Source organism: Polypterus senegalus, chromosome 7, assembly GCF_016835505.1.
Source record: "Polypterus senegalus isolate Bchr_013 chromosome 7, ASM1683550v1, whole genome shotgun sequence".
NCBI classification, from domain to species: Eukaryota; Metazoa; Chordata; class Cladistia; order Polypteriformes; family Polypteridae; genus Polypterus; species Polypterus senegalus.
Window position 1 is genome coordinate 44,599,560 of NC_053160.1, and position 26,620 is coordinate 44,626,179.

The window sequence follows — 26,620 nt, forward strand, 5'->3', positions numbered from 1 at the left end:
TTACAATATTTGACTAGTGTTATATTATACACCAATGATGTATCAACAGTAATTGTCATAGACATGACTGTGTGGCAGTATCAAATTGTATAGGAGTCAGTTCTATAAGTCTTCTATATGAATTGTTTCACATGATAATTCACTTTTTATATAGTAAGCAGCTCTGCAACCTAATGTATGTGTTAAGTGAGCTCCACATGTTAACTACCTGTTGGCCTTGGTTCTAAGCAAAGATTATACTTTAACAACTTTTGAAAGAAAACACAACTGATAACCACATAATTTAATAGAATACAAGAGAAGCAGATGCTCCTTGAGCAAGAATACTACATGTTATATACAAGGAACGTTTCAGAGCAAGTTAAGTTCAGACATCTCATTATAGGTCAGTGCTGGAGTCTGTGCCTATTAATCAAGTTCATTTTATTAGATAAAACTGCTATTTTCATTTTTAAATGACTTTAAATAGGGCAGATTAGGACATACCCTATGGTAAGTAAAATCCTTATGTAAGGACTTGAATACAATTCAGATGTGGCCAGATATAGCTAATAAAATTGAATATAAAGATAATGTAAAAACGTATTGTACATAGGATTTAAAAATAAGAAAAACTAGTACATAACACCAAAATTCACAAAAAAAGGCTAAGAGGGAGTAAATAGAGATTATGGTGAAACTATTTTATGAATCTGTGATGCCACATCAGGAATACTTGTTACTGTTTTGCTAGTTTACTTATTACTTTTCAAACTACGGTGAAAAAACTGAAGCATCTAATGCTTTCATCATAAAGAAACAGAGATTAATAGGTGATATGTTAAAGAGCAAGCAGACTGTACACCAGCAGGGATAAGATCGAAGTTGGTCAAGAATTAATTTTACACAGGTGTTAGGAAATACCTCACAGAGTACTCACATGTTTACAGATGCTCAAGATTCCCTTCACAAAATGACACAACAAAATAAGCATGCATTTTACAATGATTTACTGAAGAGTTCTACTTCACAATTACACTGACATTTCAGCAACAAAAGTGGCCCAGACAGTGTATCTGCACGTGTCACCATGATGTATTTTGATCCTTAACATCCATCTCTGTCTTTTCTAACTCCTGGTTGCAAATTAACAATATCAACTCAACTGATTATGTACAGGAATGTAAACAGTATGCTTTAAGATGTATGGGTATCATTCATCCTCCCTAGGAGTAAATTTTGTTATCTTTTAATTAGTCATTAACTGTGATCATGGTGTACACCACTTCGCCATACAGTATATCTATTAAAGAAAATACTTTGAGACTTCAAAGTGATTGCAAAGAAGGCCATGTAATTTACCCATAAATCAAATTATAAGCAGAGACAGACTTTAAGTGAAAAAATAGATCATGTATTGCTATTTCAGCATTTCAGGACCAGAGGTGCCTACTCAAGAAGTAATGTATACTGTCAGTGAGGATAAGGAGGAAGTTTACTCAAAATTCTTCACAATAAATAAATACTGACTGAGTGTTTCAAGCAAGGTTGACTTACCTACACACCTTCCCACACTGTTTTGGTAAGAGCCAGGTGGACATTGAAATACACAGTTCCCTTGATGTAGTGCTTTTCCAAGAGGGCAGCTCAGGCACTTTGGGCCATCAGGATAGCATGTCAGGCAAGACACATCGCATGCTTGAGTTTAAAATAAATAAATAAATGCATACATACATTATATACATTAATAAAACCAATTAATAAAAATATCTGATACTGACAGAGACAATAAAACTAATCATTAAGGAACTGTACCTCATTTACAAATGAAGAGCAGAAACAGCAGTGTCATGCAAAGCATACAATAAAGTCTTAAAGTCAATATCAAAAATGTGTTTTTACTAGGAGAAAATATGTATTGGAATATGATTATTATTTTAGTTTTCAAGTTTCCGATTATTTTTAACATGGTTAATTTATGTTTTACATTTCATTATCAGTTATCAGATTGCCTAAAAAACAACTTTTTCTTACTAAAATTAAGTAAATGAAACATTTATACACTCTGACATAAATTATTATAAATTATAAAAACGAGAACGTACAGTTGTGCTTTGGTGAATGCTGCTGACTCACGGATCCAGAATCTTAAATTGAAATCCAGGCCCAGACTGTTTGAGTTTGCATACTATCACCATGTCTGCATTTGTTGTTTTTTTTCCCACACTCCAAAGATGTGTTATGTCAGTTGGCATTACTAAACAGGCCCTGTCTGAACCATACAATAGAGTGGCAATCCATCCATGTTTAATTCCCAACATTCACCCACTGCTGCCCCAGAGAGACACTAAGCCTTGTGGTGTTGAACTAGATAAATGTGCTAGGAAAGTACAGACAACTTAGATAATAAACAATCTGTTTATTCAATCAAAGTCAGAAGCATGAATTGTCAAAAAGAACTACTACAAATAATAAAATGTCTTTTGAGATTATATACTAACATTAGTTTTTATTTTTAATTTTATTTAATACAATGTCTCATGATATAAAACCCTGAACTATAATGAATCTTGAATGTACATTGTAGGTAACACTAATAATAATAATAATTCTTTGCATTTATATAGCGCTTTTCTCATGGAAGTGATGGGACTGGTTTTAGTTTCTCCACCTTGTTTAAATCAAAATGTCAGTTTCCCTGATAATAAAAAAAATCGGGAGTGGTCTCCCCTAGACTTTCTCGTATGCTCAGATATGGGGATGGAGATTTGAGGACTAAAACGCAACACAATGATTATATTTTAATATTATGTAAATTAAAGAACCACCAACAACAAATCAAATCAAATTAATAATATACTGAGCAATTTTTATAAAAGTAAAGTAAATTGAACTCTGCAGCTGCATGAATAAAAGATAAAGTACCACTTCCGGTTAACGGTAATAGCCCAAAAGTTGACAGAAATCTATGTTTTGTACATAATACTTGTATGCAAAATTTGGTTGACCTAAGTGAAAGCATACTCCAGTTATTGTGTTTACATACACACACACACACACACACAGACAGACAGACAGACACATAGACATAATTCTAAAAATAGTATTTTCGGACTCGGGGAGGTCTAAAACGTTGAGATTCATCAAAATCTTGAAATGGAATTTTTGGAGGATTCCAATACTTTTCCTATACTTCCTATACGAGAAAGTCAGGGAGGTCTAAAACATCAAGATTCATCAAAATATCAACATAGAATCTTTGGACGATTACAATACTTTCCCTATACTTTGTATACGAGACCAGTAAAAAAATATTAATAACCACATTACAGTAGAAACATCTGTAGTACACAGAAAATGGTTTTGTATTAAATATCATGTTGAAGTACTAAAAAGATCTCATAGATAAAACAGAAATCTTGCTTTTAATTTTTATTTTGTGAATGGCCAATGATGTATAACCTATGACAAATTACTGTTAAATTAACTTCAGAAAATGCTAAGCAGGTTAAGCAGGTCTGTTACCGGTCTATATTAATAGACAGTTACATCAACTTGCATTTTGCCCACTCTTGATTTAATGGTACTTATGATTCTTAGTGCAAATGTTTATGAAATATTTAACATACTTTAAAGTAGCTCACACACTGAATTCAGTATGATGTACGGTAGCTTTGTAGTCCAAGACTGCTTGAATTTAAGCTTGATGGAAGTAGAACTATTGGAAAGCTACCATTTTATTCTTTAATGTCTTCTTTAAGAAAATCCAACAAAGTTTTGTCCATTTGGATAATAATGAGAATGGATAACCACTTGTTAGTCCTCAAAAACAAAACTGTGCAACGGGCCCCTAAAAATATCATATGCAGTCAGTCACACTAGTAATCAGTCTTTAAGCTAGAGTAACAGAATTAAAGTGCATATTTCAAAAATAAACACAAAAAAACAAAAGTAGCTTCAGCTATGTTAATCGAGATATGGAAGTAGCTTAGTTTCATTGGCCCAGTTATTCTAGGCATTACCACACAAGTCCTTAAATGAATACAGCCCATGTAAATTAAAAGCAGTTTCAGATGGAAAATCAATTATTTGGAAAAATAAATTGTTTAATTTTCCAAACACTGGCATTACGTGTATTGATTTCTGCAAAAAGTAAATTACAGTGAGGTCTGGACTAACCAAAACAGATTCCCAGGATGGAGTAGAACTTTGGGCCACAGTCTGTAACACATGATCCACCTTTAAGGTAATGTAATGGATGTACACAAGACAAACAATCTTTCTCTGAAGGACCACTGCAGGATAAGCAGGATTCATAACAAGCTGTGAAAACAGTAAAAAATAAAAGGGTTAAACTGACAAATACTTTTAATCATTAGAAGTTTGTTCATAAAATTTATTTAGAAATGTATTTCTCTTTGACTTGGAACTTAATAAAGCATGATGCAACACATTACAAACATGTTTGCGACCCAACCCATTGTTTAACACTAGAATCCCTTAAGCCTATGAAAAAACTCGTAATCCCGGGCCCCCTTAAATTCCTTCGCACCTATACATTAGCGTCTTTTGTTTTGTAAATGTTTTGATCAGCACAAGCAGCAAGCAGCCTACTATTCCATTCCCTCACCGCTGCAGATCAACTTGGGCAAAAAGTTCTCCCAGCTCAAGTATCTTTATCTGGGCGTGAGGTATCTGGAATTGTATAGGGTAAATAATATATCATTATTTGGAACACATGCATTTCATGTGTGTTCCGTGTCTACAATGATCTATGTAAATATAGGATGACAGGAAATTCAAGGCAAAAAATGTTGAACACATACCTAAAACAGAAACTTTTTTCATGTTATAGTACTAATGACAAACTTTTGACATGAATTGTATAATGTGTGAAGACTTAAGTCCAAATATCAAATAAACACTTTCACAAAAGGTACACATATAACAAAACAAGTGCGCTTTTATTCAAGAATATAACCGAAGGAAAAGAAATCCGGTTAGAGTACAATGTTGACATGACTGGTTGGGTGATGCAGCGGTAAGAACTGCTGACTCATAATCAAGAGGTTGCTGGCTGGATTCCGGGTGCTTCCTAGAATTATTGTTTTGAGTATTGAGCTGCTCTTATTGTTACTATAATAGAATAAAAACATACATTTAATTTGAGCCTGTAACAGTCAGCGTAAATTTATGGTACTTGTAAAGGTTAGTATTTTTTTTTTATTCATTGTTATTCTCTCAAAAGGTTAGTATTTTTTTTTTATTCATTGTTATTCTCTCAATCACATTCAGGCTCGCCCCAATCTGACACTGCTGTTTTCAAGTAAAGACATGCTATAACAGAGGTGAACTCAGATGAGGATGAGGTTTCTACATCGGAGAAAGAGAACAAAAACCCTCCCTGCAAGAAACGTCCACTCACATATAAGTACAATGCAGCTGCACCAGGTGTAAAGGCGAAACATAGCACTGTTTCGAGGTCGGGCATCATCCTGCCAGTGAATCTGACAAATGCATGTCCTTCAAAATAGCAGAGCATGCAGAGCTTGCCAAGGTATCGTGCAAAGTTCTGTTTGTGATTATGTTTTGTGATGGTCTTTATATGAAAACATTTATAAGTTACTTATATAAATGCTACATTAACCAGGTTTCCATCCAAGGAGTTTTTGCGAAAAAATATTTAGCGCTTCAAATTTTAGCTGATGGAAATGCTAATTATCGATAAAATGTTGTACATGTCGACATAATATTTTACCGTTTAACTTTAGCGCATAAATTCCATATCGATACTTCAGATGTCACAAAAACTACATTGGAAACACTTTTTGTCGGAAAAAAAGGGCTTTAATGCAAATAAATGTGTCACATGATACATTTTCATCACGCAATCAAACGAGAATAGCGGAGCGGTTCGCATGGTCTGATGAAGAGACTCGTTATTTCTCGTGATGAGCCAATGCAGTAGCGGATAGGCTGGGTCTCCTGCTACTAAAAGGGGTACCTGAACTTCCTCCACATCAACTGGTTACAGTACTAATTCAGTTGTTATCGCACTGAGAAGGGATGTTGAAAGGTAGGCTCACCTGTACAGATCTGATGCTGCAAACACAGCTGCATTATGGGCACTTCCAGGAGTGCCAACGCAAATGTCTCGTTTCATGCACCTGTCGTCAACAAGGGCCTGGAGAACAATAGATGGCCACTCTTTGCGATTAATGTAATTACGGTAGCCTTCCGTCGGGGGAAGAATAGGCACATGCATGCCATCCAGCGCACTGTAAATCTGTGGCACAAGATGCACCAAGGAATTGCGGTATGCAATTTCAATGGCCTCCGCTACAGTCGGAAGTCTGATATAATGCCGCATTAATTTTTCTTTAATATCGGTGCACACAGCATATACTCATCGATGGACGGTAGTTTTACTAACCGCGAAAGTTTCTCCAACTACTCTATACTCAGCGCAGGTTGCCAGCTTGTAAAGTGCGATGGCAGTCCGCTTTGGGGTTGGAACCGGTGGTCGGTGACAACCTGTGATGGGCGCAACATCAGGACTGATGAATCCACACAACATCTCAAACATCGGCCGTGTCATTCTAAAATGTTGCAGCCAGAGATTTTCTGTGAAGTGTCTCCCCACCACCTCCTCCCAGAAGGTCTTATTCCATCGTCTCTCCCATACCCGTGGGTTTCGTCGCACTGGGGTACTTTCTTCGAGCTCTAGGGCTATCAGACAAGCAACTGCTTCATTCTGCTGTCGTCTTCGGATATTATGTACAATTCCAATTATTTGTGAAACTGAGATAACAGTAAACTGGCAAATTTCAAAAAACTGTCTGAATAATCTCTCCATTTCTTTGTTTCTTTGTTTAGTGGAGGGGGTGTAACGTGGAAAAGTAAAGGTAGATAATTTGCGACATACACAAAATTATGTATGGAAACGGCTCAAAGGCAGATTTTTTTTCGCAATACAACAAAACTTATGCGACAGTTCGTTTTGGAGGGGATGATGTCATCACACACACCATTTTATCGATAAAAAGCCAGTTGGATGGAAACAGGCTGGAGACAGCAAATTTTGCACATTTTTTTCACGTATATTCTGTTTGTCAATAACAAAACGTCGCAAAAAACTGGATGGAAACTTGGCTAGTGACTGTTGTTTACCTATTTACTCTTATTTATTTATTTATTTACTTACTTATCTTCCTATAGTGTGAAGTCAAAGTAGACTGCAGAGCTTCCTGTGTTTGAGTGACATAGGCATGCTGACAAAGTAAATGTGCAATATTATTTCAGTACGCATTTCAGGAGTTGAGTTTCAGGACCGTTCTGTTTGGAGTTTTAAAACAATTTTTGAGTTTCATTGGTCTAGATACAACAATAAATAAAAACACAAAAATTAATTTACGAAATTACAGTATTTGTCACTGCACAATGAGTATAAAAGTGCTTTTGTATGCAGTAAGGCCCTTTGTCTAGAGTATGTTTTGACTGATATCAGACTTGAGTTTTAAAATTAATATCTGAGATATATCCACATTTCAGTCTTTAATGTTTTACACAAATAAGCCTTATTAGCTTGGAGGCCTTGTCATAATTTTAGTATGTTTGTGATTCATCAATATCTATCAGAATACACTGCATAAGCAATACAAACTGCAGAAAAATTATAGCTGTTTATAGCTGCTACATACACAGAAATACCACAGCACATTCCAAATTCAACATGTTACTCCATCGCAAAGAGAGAGAAATCTATTTTCGTAAAGGATCAGGAAACGAGATGCAAGCAAAACCCATGCCGCAATCATTAACTGGAAATCAAGCCTATCTTTCGTTTAGCCAAAGGACAAATCCAAAACCAAAGTCAAGCATTCAGAAAGAAAAAAATATTTTAACTAGAAACAACAACAAATTGAAGAAAAGATCAGCAGTGATTTGTGCGTGGTTTTTTTTTTTTTTATCCAATCAAGAATAGTGTGGAATTTCTTGTGCTGACCTTTATACAATCGCATAGTTGACATCACATGTCACATAGGGAACTGGAAGACATCATCATGACAACAAACTACACAATTTTATAAAAAAATTCTGTCTCCCAGGATCAAACCAAAACGTCATTTCAGAAAAGTATAAAAAATAAATATTTAAATGGAGAAAGATAAAAAAACAAGGCTAAAAAATACATTATCTAAGATGGAAAACCCCTCTATGAGCATAAACATTGACCCAAATGACCACAGAAAATGAATGAAAAATTAACAGCAGCCAAGAATCATGACACATGGAGGTCTACCATGCACTAAACACAAAGCAGACTATATAGCGATGAAGCAGTACAGTATTATCAATTCTCAGACCCTTTTTATTTTTACCTAGTTCATATGCATTTTAGTACTCCATCCTATTAATGAGTAACTACTGACAAGATTTATGAAAATCAAAGATGGAGCTAAACCTATAAAAATACAGCAAAAAAAGGGCTTACATACATGTATTACGCATATCTTACATAGTTTTTATCCAGGGAAGAAAAGAAACAGAGTGCTTTTTATTAGCATCAATAATTCAATTCTCAAATCACTGCTTTGGTTTCACCTGTGTTCATGTTCTCCAGCACTTTGTTTTAATTTATTTAATAAAAAAATCACTTTCTGCTAAAATCATAAATGTAATTATAAATCAACTGCGAAATTAGCAATATTACATGTGACTAGACTTTAACAAAACATTTTATCACAGAAACAAAATAAAAATGTGAAACCATAAAATACTCCAACACTATATATACATATATTCTCAAACAGGTCTGACAAAATTAAATACCATTTGTGCCAAACTGAAATAAAATGGCAATTATTAAATAATCACACAAAAATGTGCACAATTATAAATGTTTCATTAAATTGTGCAAAAATGCATAATTAAATAAATATTATTATGAAATAGAACATCATTTTATTTTGGTACAATAATGAACTTATGTTATATTAATTTATTGCAGGTTTTATTTCAAAATGGTCTTATTCTGAAAAACAGTATTTTTTAACACTAGAATCCCCGAAGCCTAAGAAAAAAGTCGTAATCCCGGGCCACCTTAAATTCTGTCGCAACTCCTCATCAGCGTCTTTATTTTGCAAATGTGCCGATCAGCACTGGCAGCAGGCAGCCTGCTCACTCATCCCCCCACTGACGCACCTGGTCCCTTTATCTGGTAGTGAGGTGTTTGGAATTGTATAGGTTGTATAATATATTGCTATTTGGAATATACACATTTCATGTGTGTTCAGTGTCTACAATAATCTGGGTAAATTTGAATGACAGGAAATGCAAGGCAAGAAATGTTGAACATAACTAAAACAGAAAATTTCTCATCTTACTATAATAATGACAAAATGCCGATGTGAAGTGTATAATGTGTGAAGACTGAAGTCCAAATATCAAATAAACATTTTCACAAAAGGTATAACAAAACAAGTATGCTTTTATTCAAGAATATAACCAAAGAAAATGAAATCATTAATTTTGCATGGTGCTGTCAAGGAGTAAAAACCCAAGCCCAAATATTAGCAGACATGCCTGCTTGGCTGGTGCAGAGGTAAGAACTGCTGTTTTGTAATCAAGAGGTTGTGAGTCCAGGTTATTCCCAAACATTTACTATTGTCTCTTTAAATGCCAGCGCTATGTATTTCATAATGGCTCCTTCCATGAAGGTTTCTGCACTTGTTAATCATGACAAAGACCACTAGGCTGAACTTGTTCCTATTGTTTAATACTTTGCTGCTTATTACTTTTCCCTGATTGTACGTGATAGAATACCAAAGATAGCACTACTTACCTTTAAGCTGGCAAAAATATGGTGGCAATTAGTAGCTGAGATAGTTAGCTTTGCAGACAAAATAGAGAAGATTTAACACATTATACTATTTTAAAAAAATGAACAACAAATTGTAAATGCTCCAGACAGATATGCGCTCTTCAAAATGTTGATGAAGAAGTTTATAGTAGTTTTTGACTGATTGAGCACCATTACCACACAAAAGGCACCCATTAAGAAATCACACAGACTGTTTGAGGCTAGATACTCCAGGTGACATGCTTCCAGTAGACTAACTGTGTGGTCACAGTGCTCAACTGACTTTAAACGCTCCAGAACTTCTTCATCAACTAGTGTATTTTGAAGACCTCTTATTCATTTGAACATTCCCATCATATTTTCAACTCAGATTGTATGGCTAACCAAAATGTTCAGGAGATGTGGAATGTGGATAGTGAAAGAGAGAGGAAAATCAAAGACACCAGCAGTATTAAGATAAGGAGCAAGTACAGCATAAGACACATCTTCCCCTCCGTGCATGTTGCTTTACCACTCATTTCCCAAAGATTGTAACAACAGCAGAATGTAACTGATTTGTTAGGCTTTTGAAGTTCAGTTTTTTATTATTTAATAAATGTATCCACTGCTTGCTACATGTTATCATATGCTAAATTATCTCTACATAGTTTGTCTGTAAAACTAACTCACAATTTTACTACTCAACCTATTGCCTACAATGAGAGAAAAAATAATCAACAGCAAAGGATTAACCAATAGGAATAACTTCAGACTGTTGGTCTTGATTGACAAGAGATGAAATGATAATGAAAAGAGACATTCTGAAATAAATAGTGCTGGCATTAAAACAACCATTTGGAAAGTGCCATTTGGAAAAATCCCACTGTTAAATAAAATGGTCTTTAAAAATAAGGCCATTTTAAAATAAAGCCTGTAATAATACCATTATTGAACCAAAAATAAAATAATGACATTGTATCTCATAATACTTGAATAACCTGTATTTAATCATGCATTTTTAATAACTCGTTTATATATATTGTTGTACTTTTTCATGTTATAATTTATTTCATAATTTCATTTTAGTTATTTAACTTTTGGCACAAGTGATATTCCATATAACAAATGTATGCATGCTAAAAAAAATAAAAAAGCAATAAAGTGCTGCCAGCAATTTTAACAATGCAAACAGGGGTCTGTGCAATGAAAAAAAAAACTTCTTTTCAAGATATTTTCAAAATGTCTCTACTGAATGATGTAAGAAACATAGCCCGAAAGGACAGATCAATGCTAGGAAAAACCTTATTTAGCCACAAGAAACAGATTAATAATACGTCTGAAAAATCTTTGGGTGGTGGAGGCTTTACACATGACAAATTAAAATTATCAATGTACTTCATTTTCAAAAAGAGGAGCAGTTATATTTTTGATTTATGCTTCTTACACTAAGACAAGCCTGAGTTCCTTCAAGCAGCAGACATATCTTTCAGCTATAAAAATGTAAACGAATGATGTATGGTTTAATTATTTTTTATTACGAGATGGAAAAATATGCAAACACTCTGCGTCTGTACTTAGTGAAAAGACTACATAAAAATAAACTGCATTTATATACTTAACTCCAACAGCACATTTTTGCTCAGCCAATATTTCCCTCAAAAACACTGTTATAAAAGTAAAGTTCCTCGTTATAAAAATACACTTCATATTTTCTCCTTATCAAAATAAACCTCATATACGAACATCAACTATTGTGACACTCCAGAATTTCAGATTTTTGGAGGTACAAATACACGTTAAACAATTTTTACCATTCAAATTTTTGAAAGAAATTCTTGCACTAGCAATTTTGGGAATTAATAGTACCTTACAGTTGATATTTTCTTTCCTTTTGTAAAAACTTTTAAATTTGGAAATATGACATATTTGTTGCGCTGAACATTTAATATTTGCAATAGTGTATTGCAATAGTTTTTGCTCTCCAGTAAGTGGACTTTAGAGCCAAGTGCCTGCCTGTCAAGGTTATCTGCAGGGGCTTTGGAGCCCACTCCTTGAATAAGGCACCTATTCACCTGAGAACAGATAAGGTGAGAGAAGAAGAGCCATCTGCAAGACCACCAAATCAGTGGAAAGCGCCTCTCAATGGCTACGGCTCGAGAGAGGAGACAGATGAGGTCAAGTACCTAGTGTGGCAACTGGACACAAGCTGGAGTCTGACATGTCCTGGCTGGGTCACCTGGATAGGGATGTATTATGCTGAAAGACCTGAAATGCTCAATGGCTCTAGGAACATCACTGGTGAGGTGTCCAGTAGCATCAGCAGATGTATTTGCACATAGTAATTGTCCTGTATATGCTGCCAACAATTTAACCCTAGCTGAAAGCTATAGTTGCTTCTTTTTCAAAATATTTGTTCAAGTCAACCGATTTTTTAATTTATTCAATCAAACAAATCCACAGATCTGTGTTCAAATACTGTTTCAGAGGTAAAAAGCTTACTTTTAACAGAAAAACTTTGTTGACAGATTGGAGCATAAGCAGTTGGCACTTACGTGAACAATACCCCCTGTAGTCTGCATAGAAACCTTCACCACAATCAGGAACACACTTTCCGTATTTCATCCAAAGACCCTCTTCACACGACTCACATTCAAATTCATTTAGACAAGTGGCACAGGTCTCTTTGCATGCTAAGAAACAATAGAGATGGGTATAAGCTGGAATGCGCAGATTACAGCAAAAATGTCAAAACACAACTACAGAGATAAAGTAATAACGAAGTTTATAAAGTTTAAAACAAAGACAAAATAAATAAAAAATTAATCACAAAGATTTTACTTTCCAGCACAAGCAGTAATCCTCATGTGGTCAAATGGAAAAAAAAATCAAAATATAAATTGTGTCTAACCTTCTCCCCTCTCCCCCACCTGCATGAAATATGTATGCTATTGATAATACTATGATGACATATTAATATGACTAATTCTTTATATTTCATGAAATATTGAGATTGAGGAAAACCTTCCAATAAACATAAAACAATTTCTGGAAATATTATCTTGTGCTACAACTGCAGATACCATACCTTTACATATTCTGCCACTTTCATAAAATCCTGAATCACAAGTCTGTACACAGTCACCATTCTGTAATTTCATCTGTTCATCCATGCAGATTTCACAGTGTTCAGGGTTCTGAGAGCAGGTCAAACAGTCAGAGTGACACTTAACTGTCAAGAAAACAAACAAAATTTCAAAAGAGAAACATCTACATCAATTAATGAAAATAATTAAACTACAGAATAACAAGATACTGATGATCATCCTCCCAGTCCTCTGAATAACTATTCACTGGACAACCTGTGTGTGATGCACATTGATACTTGAACTCTGAATTCTCATTACTTTGAATTTATTAAAAAAAATATTTAATTATTCTGTGATTTTCACTGAAGCTTCTCTAAGACATTCTGCATAAGTTCAGAGCTCCAAAAATGGCATCTAAACTGTAGTATAAAAAGATTACCCTCAAATGCTATTTAACATTAGATCTGAACAGAAGAATAGAATGATAACTCTGGTAAAAATTGGTATTACACTAGCAAACCGAACTTGTTGATTTCAGCTGAGAATGTTGTACTGGTTAGTTTTTTTATTTTATTGGCTATTTTTTTAATATTATTTTGTATATCATTAAGTCTGTTTATGGTTTAATTCTATCTGTGTTTAATTTATTTAATATTGTGTGGTTTATTTTTTTTATTTTAAATTATGTTAACATTTTTGTATTAGTTTTCTTTGTTCACTGCCCTGTTTTCTTTATGTCTCAAGGGGCAGTGCCATGTAACATTACAGCTAGGGGACCACCATAAGCAGTACATAAGCCAATGTGGCAGAGGGAATAACTACATTTTTTGATCTAGATCAGGGGTCTGCAAGGTCAGCCCTGGAGGGCTAGTGGCTACAGATTTTTTGTTTCAACCCATTTTTTAATGAGAAGTCAATGGTTGCTGTTGAAGCACTTAACATTTGTTTGCCTACATTTTAGTTTTTTTCATTTGTTAAGATTCTTCACCTTTAATTGCTTATTTTAATCTAAACAGCTGCAGTTACTGTTTTAATTGCTTCTTATTAGCAATAAGATGCAAATGACAAAGGGACCAGAAGTTCTGGAACCAACTTGTTTCCATTTGCACCTGTGTGTATTCATCATGAACTACATGGTTTAGAAAATATTTTGAAGTAAACTGGTGAAGATTACTGCAGAAAAGGTTTAACTAAATTAGAAAAAAGTTCAGTGCTGGGCCTGTTTTATTTTAGTATAGCTCATTAATTAGAATTCTATGCTAAACTAAGTGGATCAGTAGATTGCCACAATTGCCACAGTCATACTTCCTGAATATAGAATCTGAAAAATCTCAAACTTATACAGATATGTGTTAAAAGAAATTTGAAAGAAGTAATTATAAATATTTACACATAGGATATAAAACTATTGGAAGTAATAGCAAAATGGAGGTTTAGATTATGAAAGTAAATTTTATGAAAATGAATGGGGAATTCTACACTCATTATTGTCAAAAACTGTATAATGTACATTAGTGCTTACATTTTCAAGGAAACTAAGATGAAAGGCTATAAGGACATTTAGTGTACAGCATGGCTTCTGAACCCTTTTAGATTCAGAACTCAGTTTTACTTGTTTTTACTCTTTGACTTTACCCTTATTTAAACAAGTGAGATCTGTAAATTAAATTGTATGGGTAGAGTGGTTTAATGTGTAATTAGCATGATTACAAGTGAGAAATACATTGAAGAATTTGAGGGGGATTTTTTATTATTATAAATGGGATATTATTAACCGTATACTGTAGTGGGTCATGACCCAGTGGCTGAGAAACAATGGTGTAAAGCAAAATTTTAAAAAAAGTTATATTAAGGATGTATGTTGCAAATATGAGCCAAATATATAATAGTAGGTGTAGTTTTTCAAATGAATATTAAAAGGCACATATAACCTATGTGCATATAACAGCACTGGAAATAGTATTAAGAAAAGCTACTACTTATACTAGAACTGAGCAGTATGAGCTGTGAAGAAAGACAGACAGAGATGCATGTTTTTGCTTGTAACAAACAGAAATTCAGAGGAGACATGAATACAATTAGCTGACTTGAAAGCGTTTTATGGATTCAGATTGTTCTATCATGGTGTGAATGGCAGGAGAAATGGGGTAGGGTTATTCTGAAGGAAAAGTATGTCAAGATTGTTTTGGAGGTGAAAAGAGTGTCAGAAAAAGTGATGGTTATGAAGTTGAAAATTGAAGGTGTGATGATGCATGTTGTTAGTGCATATGTCCCGCTAGTATTGGGTGTGCGATGGATGATAAAGAAGATTTCTGGATTGAATTGGATGAAGTGTTGGACAATGTACTCAAGGGACAGAGAATGATGATTTGAGCAGATTTCAATGGACATTTTGGTGAAGGGAACAGAGGAGATGAGAAGGTGATGAGTAGGTATGGTGTTAAGAAGAGGAATGAAGAAGGTCAGATGTTAGTGGATTTTGAAAAAAGGGTGGACATGGCTGTGGTGAATAATTATTTTAAGAAGAGGAAGGTACATAGGGGAATGTACAAGAGTGGAGGAAGTAGCACATAGGTAGATTATATCCTATGCAGAAGGGTCAATCTACAGTAAAGGAGATTGAAGACTGCAAAGTAGCAGTGGGAGAAAGTGTAGTTAGGCAGCATAGGATGGTGGTCTGTTGAATGACATTTGAGATCAAGAGGAGGAGAGTGAGGGGAGAGCCAAGGACCAAATGGTGGAAGTTGAAAATGGAAGCCCGTAAGGCTGAGTTCAGGAAGGAGGTAAGATAGGCACTGGGTGGCAGTGAAGAGTTACCAGACAGCTGGGCCACTACAGCAAAAGTAGTAAGGGTGACAGCAAGAAGGGTGCTTGGTGTGACATCTGGACAGAGAAAGGAGGAAACCTGGTGGTGGAATGGGGAAGTACAGGAGAGTATACAGAGGAAGAGGTTGGCGAAGAAGAAGTTGGATAGTCAAAGAGATGCAGAAAGTAGACAAGAGTACAAGGAGATAAAGCGTAAGGTAAAAAGAGAGGTGGCCAAGTCTAAAAAAAGGCATATGATGAGCTGTATGGGAGGTTGGACACTAAGGAGAGAGAAAAGGACCTGTACCGATTGGCTAGACAGGGGGACCAAGCTGAGAAAGATGTGTAGCAGGTAAGGGTGATAAAGGATAAAGATGGAAATATACTAACAAGCAAGGAGGGTATGTTGAGCAGATGGAAAGAGTACTTTTAGAGGTTGATGAATGAAGAGAATGAGAGAGAGAGAAGGTTGGATGATGTGTCAATAGTGAATCAGGAAGTGCAACGGATTAGCAAGGACAAAGTAAGGACAGCTAAGAAGAAGATGAAAAATGGAAAGGTCGCTGGTCCAGATGACATACCTATGGAAGCACGAAGGTGTTTAGGAGAAATGGCAGTGGAGTTTTTAATCAGATTGTTTAATGGAATCTTGGAAAGTGAGAGAATCCCAGAGGAGTGGAGAAGAAGTGTACTGGTACTGATTTTTAAGAATAAGGGAGATGTGCAGAGCTGTAGTAATTACCTGGGGAATAAAATTGATGAGCTACAGCATGAAGTTATGGGAAAGAGTAGTGGAAGCTAGGTTAAGAAGGGAGGTGATGATTAATGAGCAGCAGTATGGTTTCATTCCAGATAAGAGCACCACAGATGCGAAGTTTGCTCTGAGGGTGTTGATGTAGAAGTACAGAGAAGGCCTGAAGGAGTTGCATTGTGTCTTTGTGGACCTGGAAAAAGCATATGACAGAGTGCATCGAGAGGAGCTGTGGTACTGCATGAGGAAGTCATGAATGGCAGAGAAGTACGTAAGAGTTTCTGGTGAGGTCTACGGTAGGAGTGACAGATGCATTCAACGTAGAGGTGGGATTATAACAGGGATTGGCTCTGAGCCCTTTCCTTTTTGCAATGGCGATGGAGAGGTTGACAAACCAGATTAGACAGGAGTCCCCATGGACTATGATGTTTGCTGATGACATTGTGATCTGTAGCAAGAGTAGGGAGCAGGTTGAGAAGACTCTGGAGAGGTGGAGATGTGCTCTAGAGAAGAAAGGAATGAAGGTCAGTAGGAACAAGACAGAATACATGTGTGTAAATGAAAGGGAGGTCAATGGAATGGTGAAGATGCAGGGAGTAGTGTTGGTGAAGGTGGATGAGTTTAAATACTTGGGATCAACAGTACAGAGTAACGGGAACTGTGGAAGAGAGGTGATACAGAGACTGCAGGCAAGGTGGAATGGGTGGAGAAGAGTTTCAGGAATAATTTGTGACAGATGGGTATCAGCAAGAGTGAAAGGGAAGGCCTACAGGACAGTAGTGAGACCAGGTATGTTACATGGGTTGATGACGATGGCACTGACCAAAAAACAAGAAACAGAGCTGGAGGTGGCAAAGTTAAAGATGTTAAGATTTCTATGTTCTTTTTTAAATTGGCTTTAATATGTTTCTTTTGCCAGTATTCTACTTTAGAATTCTCATGTACACAAGAAAGTTTTATCTGTTGTCTATGATTATTTGTTTAGTTTTCTTATTTCTTAACATTCCAGCTTACATTTTTCATTATAGATGTTTTAAAGCAGGGATGTCAAACTCCATCCCTGGAGGGCCGCAGTGGCTGCAGGTTTTCATTCTAACCCTTCTCTTAATTAGTGACCTGTTTTTGTTGCTAATTTACTTCTTTTGAATTCATTTTAATTGATTTGCTTTTGAAGACTCAGACCCAATAATTGTTTCTTTTTCCTTAATTAGCAGCCAAACAATAATGAGATACAAAATGAACTGAAACTGAGACCATCATACAATATCTAAAAATGAAAAGGGTGGAGGTCTTAGGAATGCTGATCTGCTCAGGTCCCCTAAACATTTTAACAGTGCTCCTAGAAAAGTAAAAAAAAAAATCAACCATTTTGAAAATGTCTGCTATTACACAATGAGAGCAGCAACAAGCCATGGAATTAAAGAAAGGGTTTAATTAACAACAAGACTCTGTGCCTAATTAGGCAACTGGTTGGAGTTAAATTGGTTGGAGTTTGAGGCCCTGACTTAGTTGCTCTTCTGTTGACTCACTCACTTCACATTTCATTTCATTTCTGTTTAAGGAAACAAATCAAGCAATTCAAAGGAATGATAAAGACATTCTGGGGAACAAATCTTAAAAAACAAGTCAACTTCAGGACTGGAGTTTGACATCCCTATTTTAAAGAACACAAAATCTTGTGTGACGGACTATTTTAAAAGGTAAGTGCCAGCAAAGTTTCTTACTTATAGTAGTTTTTTTTTGGTAAGCCAAATAGCTTGTTTTTGTATATTTGACTAGAAATAAATAGGCTTTGACAATTCTTTATAATTATTACTAATGACACACTGAACACTTACAGGAATTAATATCATAAAACAAGAATCTTGAACTGCTGTTTTTAAACTCTTTTAAATTTTTATCTCTACATAGATATTGCTACATGTTTGTAGAAGCTGTTGTAAGAGAACTTAATTACAGTCCATACAATTCTATGCTGGAAAGGAATTTAAATATCTTAGAAAGCAAGAGGCATATAACAAAGAGCTGGAATGAGAAAAAAGGAGAATTGAAAGAAAGACAGAAAAGACTGGTCAGTGATGATCATAAAAGGAAGTTAAATGATGGATAGAAGGAGGCAGGACGAAGATGGGAGAGAGCCGGGGCATGTAGACAAAAGACAAAAGAGAAAGAGAGAGACAGAGAGTAGGCAGACAGCCAGGAGGAAGTCCCTCGAGGGGGTATGCAGCCGACACTCAGGGGCATGAAGAAGGTCATTTCAGCTGAGTGATCTGGGAGCTGGAGAGTGATGAGCTGCTCGGTTGGAGTAACTTGCTGCTTAAGGCTAGAGACAGACAGCATGACTTCAGGGGAATAGAAGGCTCAGTGAGGCATCCTACAGATGAGGCAATGGACTGCAGGGATGCGAGCCTGGCAGGGGCAGTTGGTGACTCAGAGATGGCTACAGGGGCCCGAACTTTGGTGTAGCTATAAAGGTTGGCTATACTGACGGCTAGGCACCTCCTTGGTTACAGGGACCCGATTAGGGTTAAGTACTTTATGTACCGAGGCCCTTGCTTTTGGTGTTGTGTCCTCCTCTACTAGGCTCATTCCTTGGGTACTTTATCTGTGTTAGCAGGTTCAAGAAGCTCCCTTGAAGGACCCACTAGCGAGAGGGCCAACCCACAATGTCACATTGCGTTTACTTTTATATATTTAATAACTATCTGTTTAAACTATGATGAATGGTGTATGTAAACATCAATAATATCATTATATCTCATTATATTCTTACTTTTTTCATTTCCAAATATACTTATTCATCATTTCATGAAATCTAAGAAATGACATTTAAAACTAAACTGTAACATTTATTATTTGTATTAAAAAAAAAAATCTTTTTGTGCCTTTATGCAGCCATTTTATAATACCTGGTTTACAATGTGGGCAGCATTCCCCTTCAGTTGAAACAGTAAGAGAGCCGACAGGACAAACTGGACAGATTTTCTGGTAGCACATCACTTGTGAATCTCTACATTCACATTCTCTACAGGGGCCTTCATGAAACTTTTCAAAATTCTGCAGGCAAAAATAAAAAACAAGAATTCACTCCCTGCAAACATGAAGGAATGTGGGAAAATAACAATGAGTGTACTTACGGCCAGGTGTTTTTCACCATTTAAGTCTGAATGGACATCCTGCAAGTAATAATAATAAATTGACAATGACAGAATTATAGATATATTAAATAAATGCCACACTACCTTTTTAAAAAAAGATCTATCTTGATCCCATACATTTAATCATAAGTGTGTGTGAATTTTTACAACAGGTTCTAGAGAGACAGAATGAAGTGCAGCACCATGTTTTAAAAGATCATATAAGCAGAATGATTAGAAATTGAGACCCTGATTGACATCTCTCTGCCACTATCACTAGGTTGGCTACTATTCATTATGCAAAAAAGCACGACAATTAATATATCTGTGCTTTACCAAACCAAATTTTTCATTCATAATAAACTACATTAAAAAAAAACAACTTTTGATTTAACATTTCTGTTGTCTTACTCTTCATAAAGTATTTGGTCTGGTATCATGGTAAAGGCTTCATCATTTTTTAACAAATAATTTTTTTTTAGCTTATACAGTAAATGAAACACACTGTATCAAAATAGTGTTATCTGTTACACAATAAGATATAAAAATGTATTTTTGCCTTTGAAATTAAATAAACAGTCATTACCTCTTTATCCATCCCCTTATAAACACAGAAACTGCTTGCTGATAAACATTCTGGGCAGCACTTGCCAGGTAAATGTATCAGCTCTTCTCCCTGAAAAACAATTGAGAAAAATATTAAATAACATTTTGATGATCCAAGGTCAATAAGATTTTTTAAAATTAATTCCTGAGAAGATTGCTTCCTTGAGGAAAGGGAATAATTACATGTTCAAAAAGAAAATTAATGAAACACATTGCGTAATGAAAAGAAAAAAATAAAATACTGTCAAGGTACTATAGTTAATTTTATGTTTTTATTTTTAAATCCTGTTATACAAGATAGAAAGGAAATTTGGGTATGGTCATTGAAAGTCTTGGGCCTCATGTATAAACGGTGCATACGCACAAAAATGTTCCGTGAGCCCATTTCCATGCTCATATCGCGATGTATGAAACCTAATTTTGGCGTAAAGCCACGCACACAAAATGCTTGGTGTACACAAGTTCTCCGCTCGGTTTTGCAAACTGGCGGCACCCAGTGTCAAAGCAGCGCTTTTGTTCCAGTGTGGTTTCCCTATCTTTTATACTTGTTGATCCACATCCCCGACTTGGCTTTATCAAAAACACTGAAATTAACCAAATATTGTTTATTAGCTTAAGGCATCTGATTGTAATTAACCTGTAACAATATAATGGTCCATGGAATGGCCAAAATATTCCAAATACCATAGCTGCTTTAGCGTTGTTACTCTCACTGCACCTTCTTTCAGCTGCTCCTGTTAGGGGTTGCAACAGCAGATCATCTTTTTCCATATTACTCTCACTGCACCACTCGGAGTATTTATATCATTGTATCTGAGTGTGGAATCACAGCTCTACAGCAACTGATCGGAAAGAGAATTATCGGTATACAACATCAAGCACACGCTGCCTCAGCCATGCGCTATTTCAGCTACTCTCATACGACAAACACTTCAGAGCCTTTCCTATACGGACCTCGTGGTTCAGAAACAGTTTCATCCCAAGAACTATAAATGCACTCAATTAGTCCATCAAGTGCTCCTTGTACCTAGAACTGTTTGTACTTATTGTTACCTCACTGTAAACTTGCGATACAGTTATAATATTGTACAACCTGAGTCACATTATAAAGCGTGTATTTACATATGAAGATATCATTTTTAAGATGAAATGCAGCAAAATATGTTTATTACATTATACAGATGAAATGTTAATCATTTAAAATAATCTATATTGTTAATAATTAAACATGTGAGGACCCGGTTTTGCAGCGCTAGTAAGGAGCTGGCGCCCCATTCACAGATTGTTCCTGCCTCGCGCTGTATTCTTGCTGCGGCTAGCGTGACACTGGAAGGATAGATGGATAGAATAATTAAGCGTACTACAAAGATATTTCAATGTTCCTTAAAAGTTTTGAAGAATCATCTTTCTAAGCTTACAGATGACTTAACATCTATTACAGGGCTGATTGTGTGGCAATTGGTTACTTGGAGAAAGAAAAAGAAGGACAGGAATTGTGGGTTAGTATGTTTGAAAGAGACAGTACTGCTGCAATAAATTATTTCATCGAAGGTCGCGTATGGCGCAGCAAATATCTTGCGGGAGGCAGGAACAATCTCTGGACAGGGCGCCAGTTTGTCACTATCATTGCGCCATTGTGTTCCCATGTTTAATAACATGCTTTAACTCCTATCATCATGAAAATGATATCACGTTTACATCTCAGTATTTTAATTATTCAGAGAGCTGTAATATCACAAATGTAATGGATTCTGTGTCCTGTCGGAGGAAGAGAAAGCCTGTTTAAAAAGCACGTAGTGATTCACACACATAGAGCACATAGAAGAACACATGCAAAACAAGGCACTTAACGTGCTACTTTAGCTACAATGGTATTTGAGAAACTAGTAAATTAAACGATTTAAAGATGAAATTTATGATGTTCTACTTTAATGACAAAATAATCTACATGATTAAAGTGGAAATTTCGAGATTAAAGTTGACATTTCAAGCTTTTTTCCCCACTATGTGTCTATTTTTTGTCTTTTCTCTGTACTCTAATAAGCTTTCATAAGACACTCAGATGGTGGGCTACGACTCGCCTTTTCACAGCGACTTTGATAGCTGACAACTTCTTTTTTTATTTCGGACACTGTGCGACTTTATTAAGTTAAGCTTTCAAGTTTCTCCGACACCCTATGTCACTCAATCAACTTCCTTTTGTTGTTTATACCACTGTTTAAACCAACAAATAGTAAGTTTTTCCTTGTCTCCACTTGGTATACGCTGATATTCTTCTATTTTTCCCTGTGCTTTTGCCATTGCCTTTTCACAGAATGCTGAGCTTAAGGGCTATTTATATTGATTTGCATATTCAAAGAGGCATAATTCTGGGAGGAGTTGGGGAGTGGCAGCAGACGTGTCCATGTGTGTTACTTTTAACGCTGACTGGGATTTATGTAGAGGAAAAACGTGGAAGTTGGCAAACACACAGGTTTATACATCTGCATTTTTTTTGTGCATACATTTTCGCTTTTGTCTGTACGCCATATTTTAGTGTGAATTCTACACACGGTGTTATGCATGATGCCCCTGGTCCGTCAGCAGTGTAAGCATTTGCCAGATGCATGCACTGTAGGGATACCACTAGTAACTACCATATGTTGAACTCAAGGTATTTGGTCTAACAGATTGACAGTGAACATTTAAATACCAAGGTAAAATATATGTGCAAAACACAGACTGTGACCCTCATGTGTGTACTAGATTCAGGTTCAATCGCTCATTATTTTTTGGACATGTGATCAGAAATGTTATGACAGAATATCAATTTCCCCGTACATTTAGAGACAAAAAAACAACATATTTAATTTTGAAAAGTTTAAAGTCTGTTATACTAATACATTTTTTATTTAAACGGTCCACTAAGAATATTTTGAAAAAAGGGAGTTTTGGGATCCCTGCTCTATAATTCATAAAGCATTATTTTGATTTTTTCAATAAAATAAAATATACAGTAGTAAGAATGTTTCAAACAGAAAAATAACAGGAACTGGTTGCAGAAAATAAAATTAAATGGATATATTCAATTAATTACAACAACTGATTTCTAATTAAACAAACTAGCTTGAATGAAAACATGTAGTCACCACGAGATCCATTGTCAGTGTCCAGTTCAGCCATTTCTGTGAGAATGGATTCAGAGAGAGGGCAAACATAACATCAGTGGAAGTACACAAAAGGGAGACAGATTTGGAGCATGGACTGATACAATGCGTTGCCACACCCACTATATGTCAAACCACCTCAGGATCCCTGATTAGGACCTGAGAGCAGCCATGTAACCTATGACACCTCAGCACTACAATAGTTGGAATGGACTTTTTTTTTTTTACTACAGTGGCTGGAGTGCAAATCCTGCCACCAACCCCCAAGTTTTCCCTGCAAGCTGGAGGGCCTGTCTTTAGGGCTGGATGCAGGTTAACATCATACCCGGGACAGATTAAAGGCCTTGCTCAAGGGCCCAGATTCTGGCATTTACGGGATTCAAACCGGCAACCTTTTGAGTGCCACCACAGATCCCTAACCTCAGAGCCACCACTCCACCTACACAAAAGAATGCTCAAAACTACAGAGACAGCAGGAAGGAAGGTCTGGGTGCAGCAGAGAGAAAGATGGCCAATTTTCTTCATCATGAACCTAGCTTAAGCAGGCTTGATGGGTAAATGAAGAAATACACACAAAAAACAAACAAATTCCTTTTTGATACCATTTGAGTTTGAATATATTATATAGTAAATTAATATGCAAAAATAAAAATGTTACATCTTACCAAAAGTAACCCCTACTTGCAGTTTATAAATGCAAAACATAAGATGCACCTTACACCACCTGCATAAATTTACTAGTGTAAATAATTTAATCAGATCTGACCTTTCATGGCCAGCTTTGATTTAAGTCAGGCAAGGTACTTTTGTTCTGTGTAAATGTAACATTTCATAACTTATTTGAAAGTTTGCTGCTTTTCTAACAAGCAATATGAGTCATTAAAGAAATCTAACCACATATGAAACTGAAGCATAATGTTATGTTTTTCAGAAAGGTCAATTCCAAAAGTGTTTCTAAATATTGCAACATAGGCACCATGGGTTGCTGGCCTCAAGCTACAATTTATTTTAAGAAAAAATAAAATAACACATTTGCATTTAACACTCCAACTTCACCTGCAATGTGTTTGAATTAGGATACAATACCATTTTTCTTTTAACTTAACACTAGGCTTAATGATGATTAACAGTCATGCAATAATAAGTCATTGCCAAGCTACTATTTGCAATACTGAGACAGGACTGTCCAACAGAAATAAGCATCTTTTTTCTTGCACTGCTGGACAGGGTAACTGGTATTCTCTTAAGTACATGTAACATATTATAGAATGCTGAAAGTGGTTAAGAAACAGCACAAGAGAAAGATACTGTAGGTACATAGTGTTCTATAATGTGTGTTTGTAGCACAGCTCTACAGTTTATTATTCTTTTTGTGTTAACCAATAATTAACTTCCTGCTTAACACTAGCCATATTATTGACGAACTGTAAAAATGAAAGAAATTACATTTAAGTGAAGCTGTTTGAACAATAAAAGTAAACGTGCCCTGACCTAAAAATTAAAATAGTATATAAAGCTCTTTGGCTAGAAAATTAGCAACACCATTATCTAAAAAAACAGAAATGAAGTACATAGGAAATACTATATAGACTTGGTAAAAATCAGACAATGGACTTGCACTTTCATTTACAGTTTAATACATCTGAAAATTTCTTATTGTAATTTGAATTTTGTTTTATGAATTTCAGTTCTGTTGAGCTTACCAAAATTACATCCTGACCAATAATCAATATCTATTTTATGGCTGGTATGTAAACAGAGAGACAATTAAGACATAGCTCCACTCGTAGTAAAACATCACAGGAAACAAACTAGAGGCAAAGGCTCAGCAGGTTTATTTTAGAAAAGCATTAATGACTTTTTGCCAGGTTCTAGGCTGCTTTGCATAACTTTTTCTAAAGAAAATCTGATTTTTGCTCATTTTTGGGAGGAGGATGGTTACAATTCTTCTGTCTGAGTATGATAAGATAGTACATAGAATTTTGATATTGGAGATAACAATACATTTTTTGTAGCACACTCTTATCTCCTTTGTCAAAGTAATCCAATTTAATGCAGTTAAGAGTAAATACAGTGAACTATGATTGAATTAAACTGATCAGTATTCTCAGAATTATTCAATTCTTGATGCTCTTGTAGGTATATATTGTATATGTATGGTTTATTCTTTGTGTTCTTCATGCCTGTTGGTATTATATTACTGTTATTGGTGTTGAGGCATGCACCAAATAAATGAAATTATTTTCTGAGTTCTGATGGTCTTTCATTACACATCCCTTGGTTCATTAGCTTCTCCTGGCTTTCCAGATATGGCAGAAAATGGGAATGCAACTGCATTGAAGAGTTGTATATACAGTGGTTGTTCACACTGCACCTCGTCCCTTTGCACTTCATACTCACTAAATACACTCTTTTAAATACCATTCTAATGCAAAAGAAAAATACCCTTAGACTGCCAGATGTCAGTTCAGCTGCTGCCATATTGTGTACAGTACTCATCGCAGGTTGCTTCGAGTCTTTATAGCCATTTATGTGCCTGTTGTCGTGTTCTTCTGTTCTCTTGTCCAGGCTGCCTCTGTACCCTGTCCCAGCCACAGCTACACCTTTCTCTCTACAGTTGAGTTCTCTTGAATTCACTAACACAATGTCTGACTAGTATCTCAGAATGGATGAATAGTAATTTTCTCAAGTTAAATAAAGAGAAAACTGAAATTTTAGTGATCAGCAATAATGGATACAATGAGGCTATTAGAAATAAACTGGATACATTAGGATTAAAAGTCAAGACGGAGGTAAAAAGCTTAGGGGTGATTGTTGACTGTAATCTGAATTTTAAATCACATATTAATCAGATCATTAGGACAGCATTTTTTCACTTAAGAAACATAAGTAAAGTTAGACCTCTTATATCACTGAAAGATGCTGAGAAATTAGTTCACGCGTTTGTTTTCAGTCGACTAGATTACTGTAATGCACTCCTCTCTGGACTACCCAAAAAAGATATAAATCGTTTGCAACTAGTGCAGAATGCAGCTGCTAGAATCCTAACTAGGAAAAGAAAATCAGAACACATCACACCAGTCTTAGCGTCACTACACTGGTTACCTGTGTCATTCAGAATTGACTTTAAAATTCTGCTTATCATTTATAAAGCCTTAAATAATCTCGCCCCATCTTATATATCGGAATGTCTGACACCTTATATTCCAAATCATAACCTCAGATCCTCAAATGAGTGTCTCCTTAGAATTCCAAGAACAAAACTTAAA

The 26,620-nt window shown here is 35.5% G+C and overlaps 1 protein-coding gene across 2 annotated transcripts in view; it reads right to left on the minus strand.

Moving 5' to 3' along the window:
• The window catches only part of fras1 (Fraser extracellular matrix complex subunit 1), a 304,511-nt gene that overhangs the window by 161,127 nt on the left and 116,764 nt on the right, over positions 1 to 26,620 (minus strand). For both annotated transcript variants that reach the window (XM_039758545.1, XM_039758544.1), the window contains exons 10-16: positions 20,186 to 20,275; positions 19,600 to 19,638; positions 19,372 to 19,519; positions 12,906 to 13,049; positions 12,373 to 12,510; positions 4,159 to 4,302; positions 1,537 to 1,677 (exon numbers count right to left, since the gene is read on the minus strand). In XM_039758545.1, coding sequence (XP_039614479.1) covers positions 1,537 to 1,677; positions 4,159 to 4,302; positions 12,373 to 12,510; positions 12,906 to 13,049; positions 19,372 to 19,519; positions 19,600 to 19,638; positions 20,186 to 20,275 — 844 coding nt within the window. The remainder of the gene's footprint in view (positions 1 to 1,536; positions 1,678 to 4,158; positions 4,303 to 12,372; positions 12,511 to 12,905; positions 13,050 to 19,371; positions 19,520 to 19,599; positions 19,639 to 20,185; positions 20,276 to 26,620) is intronic.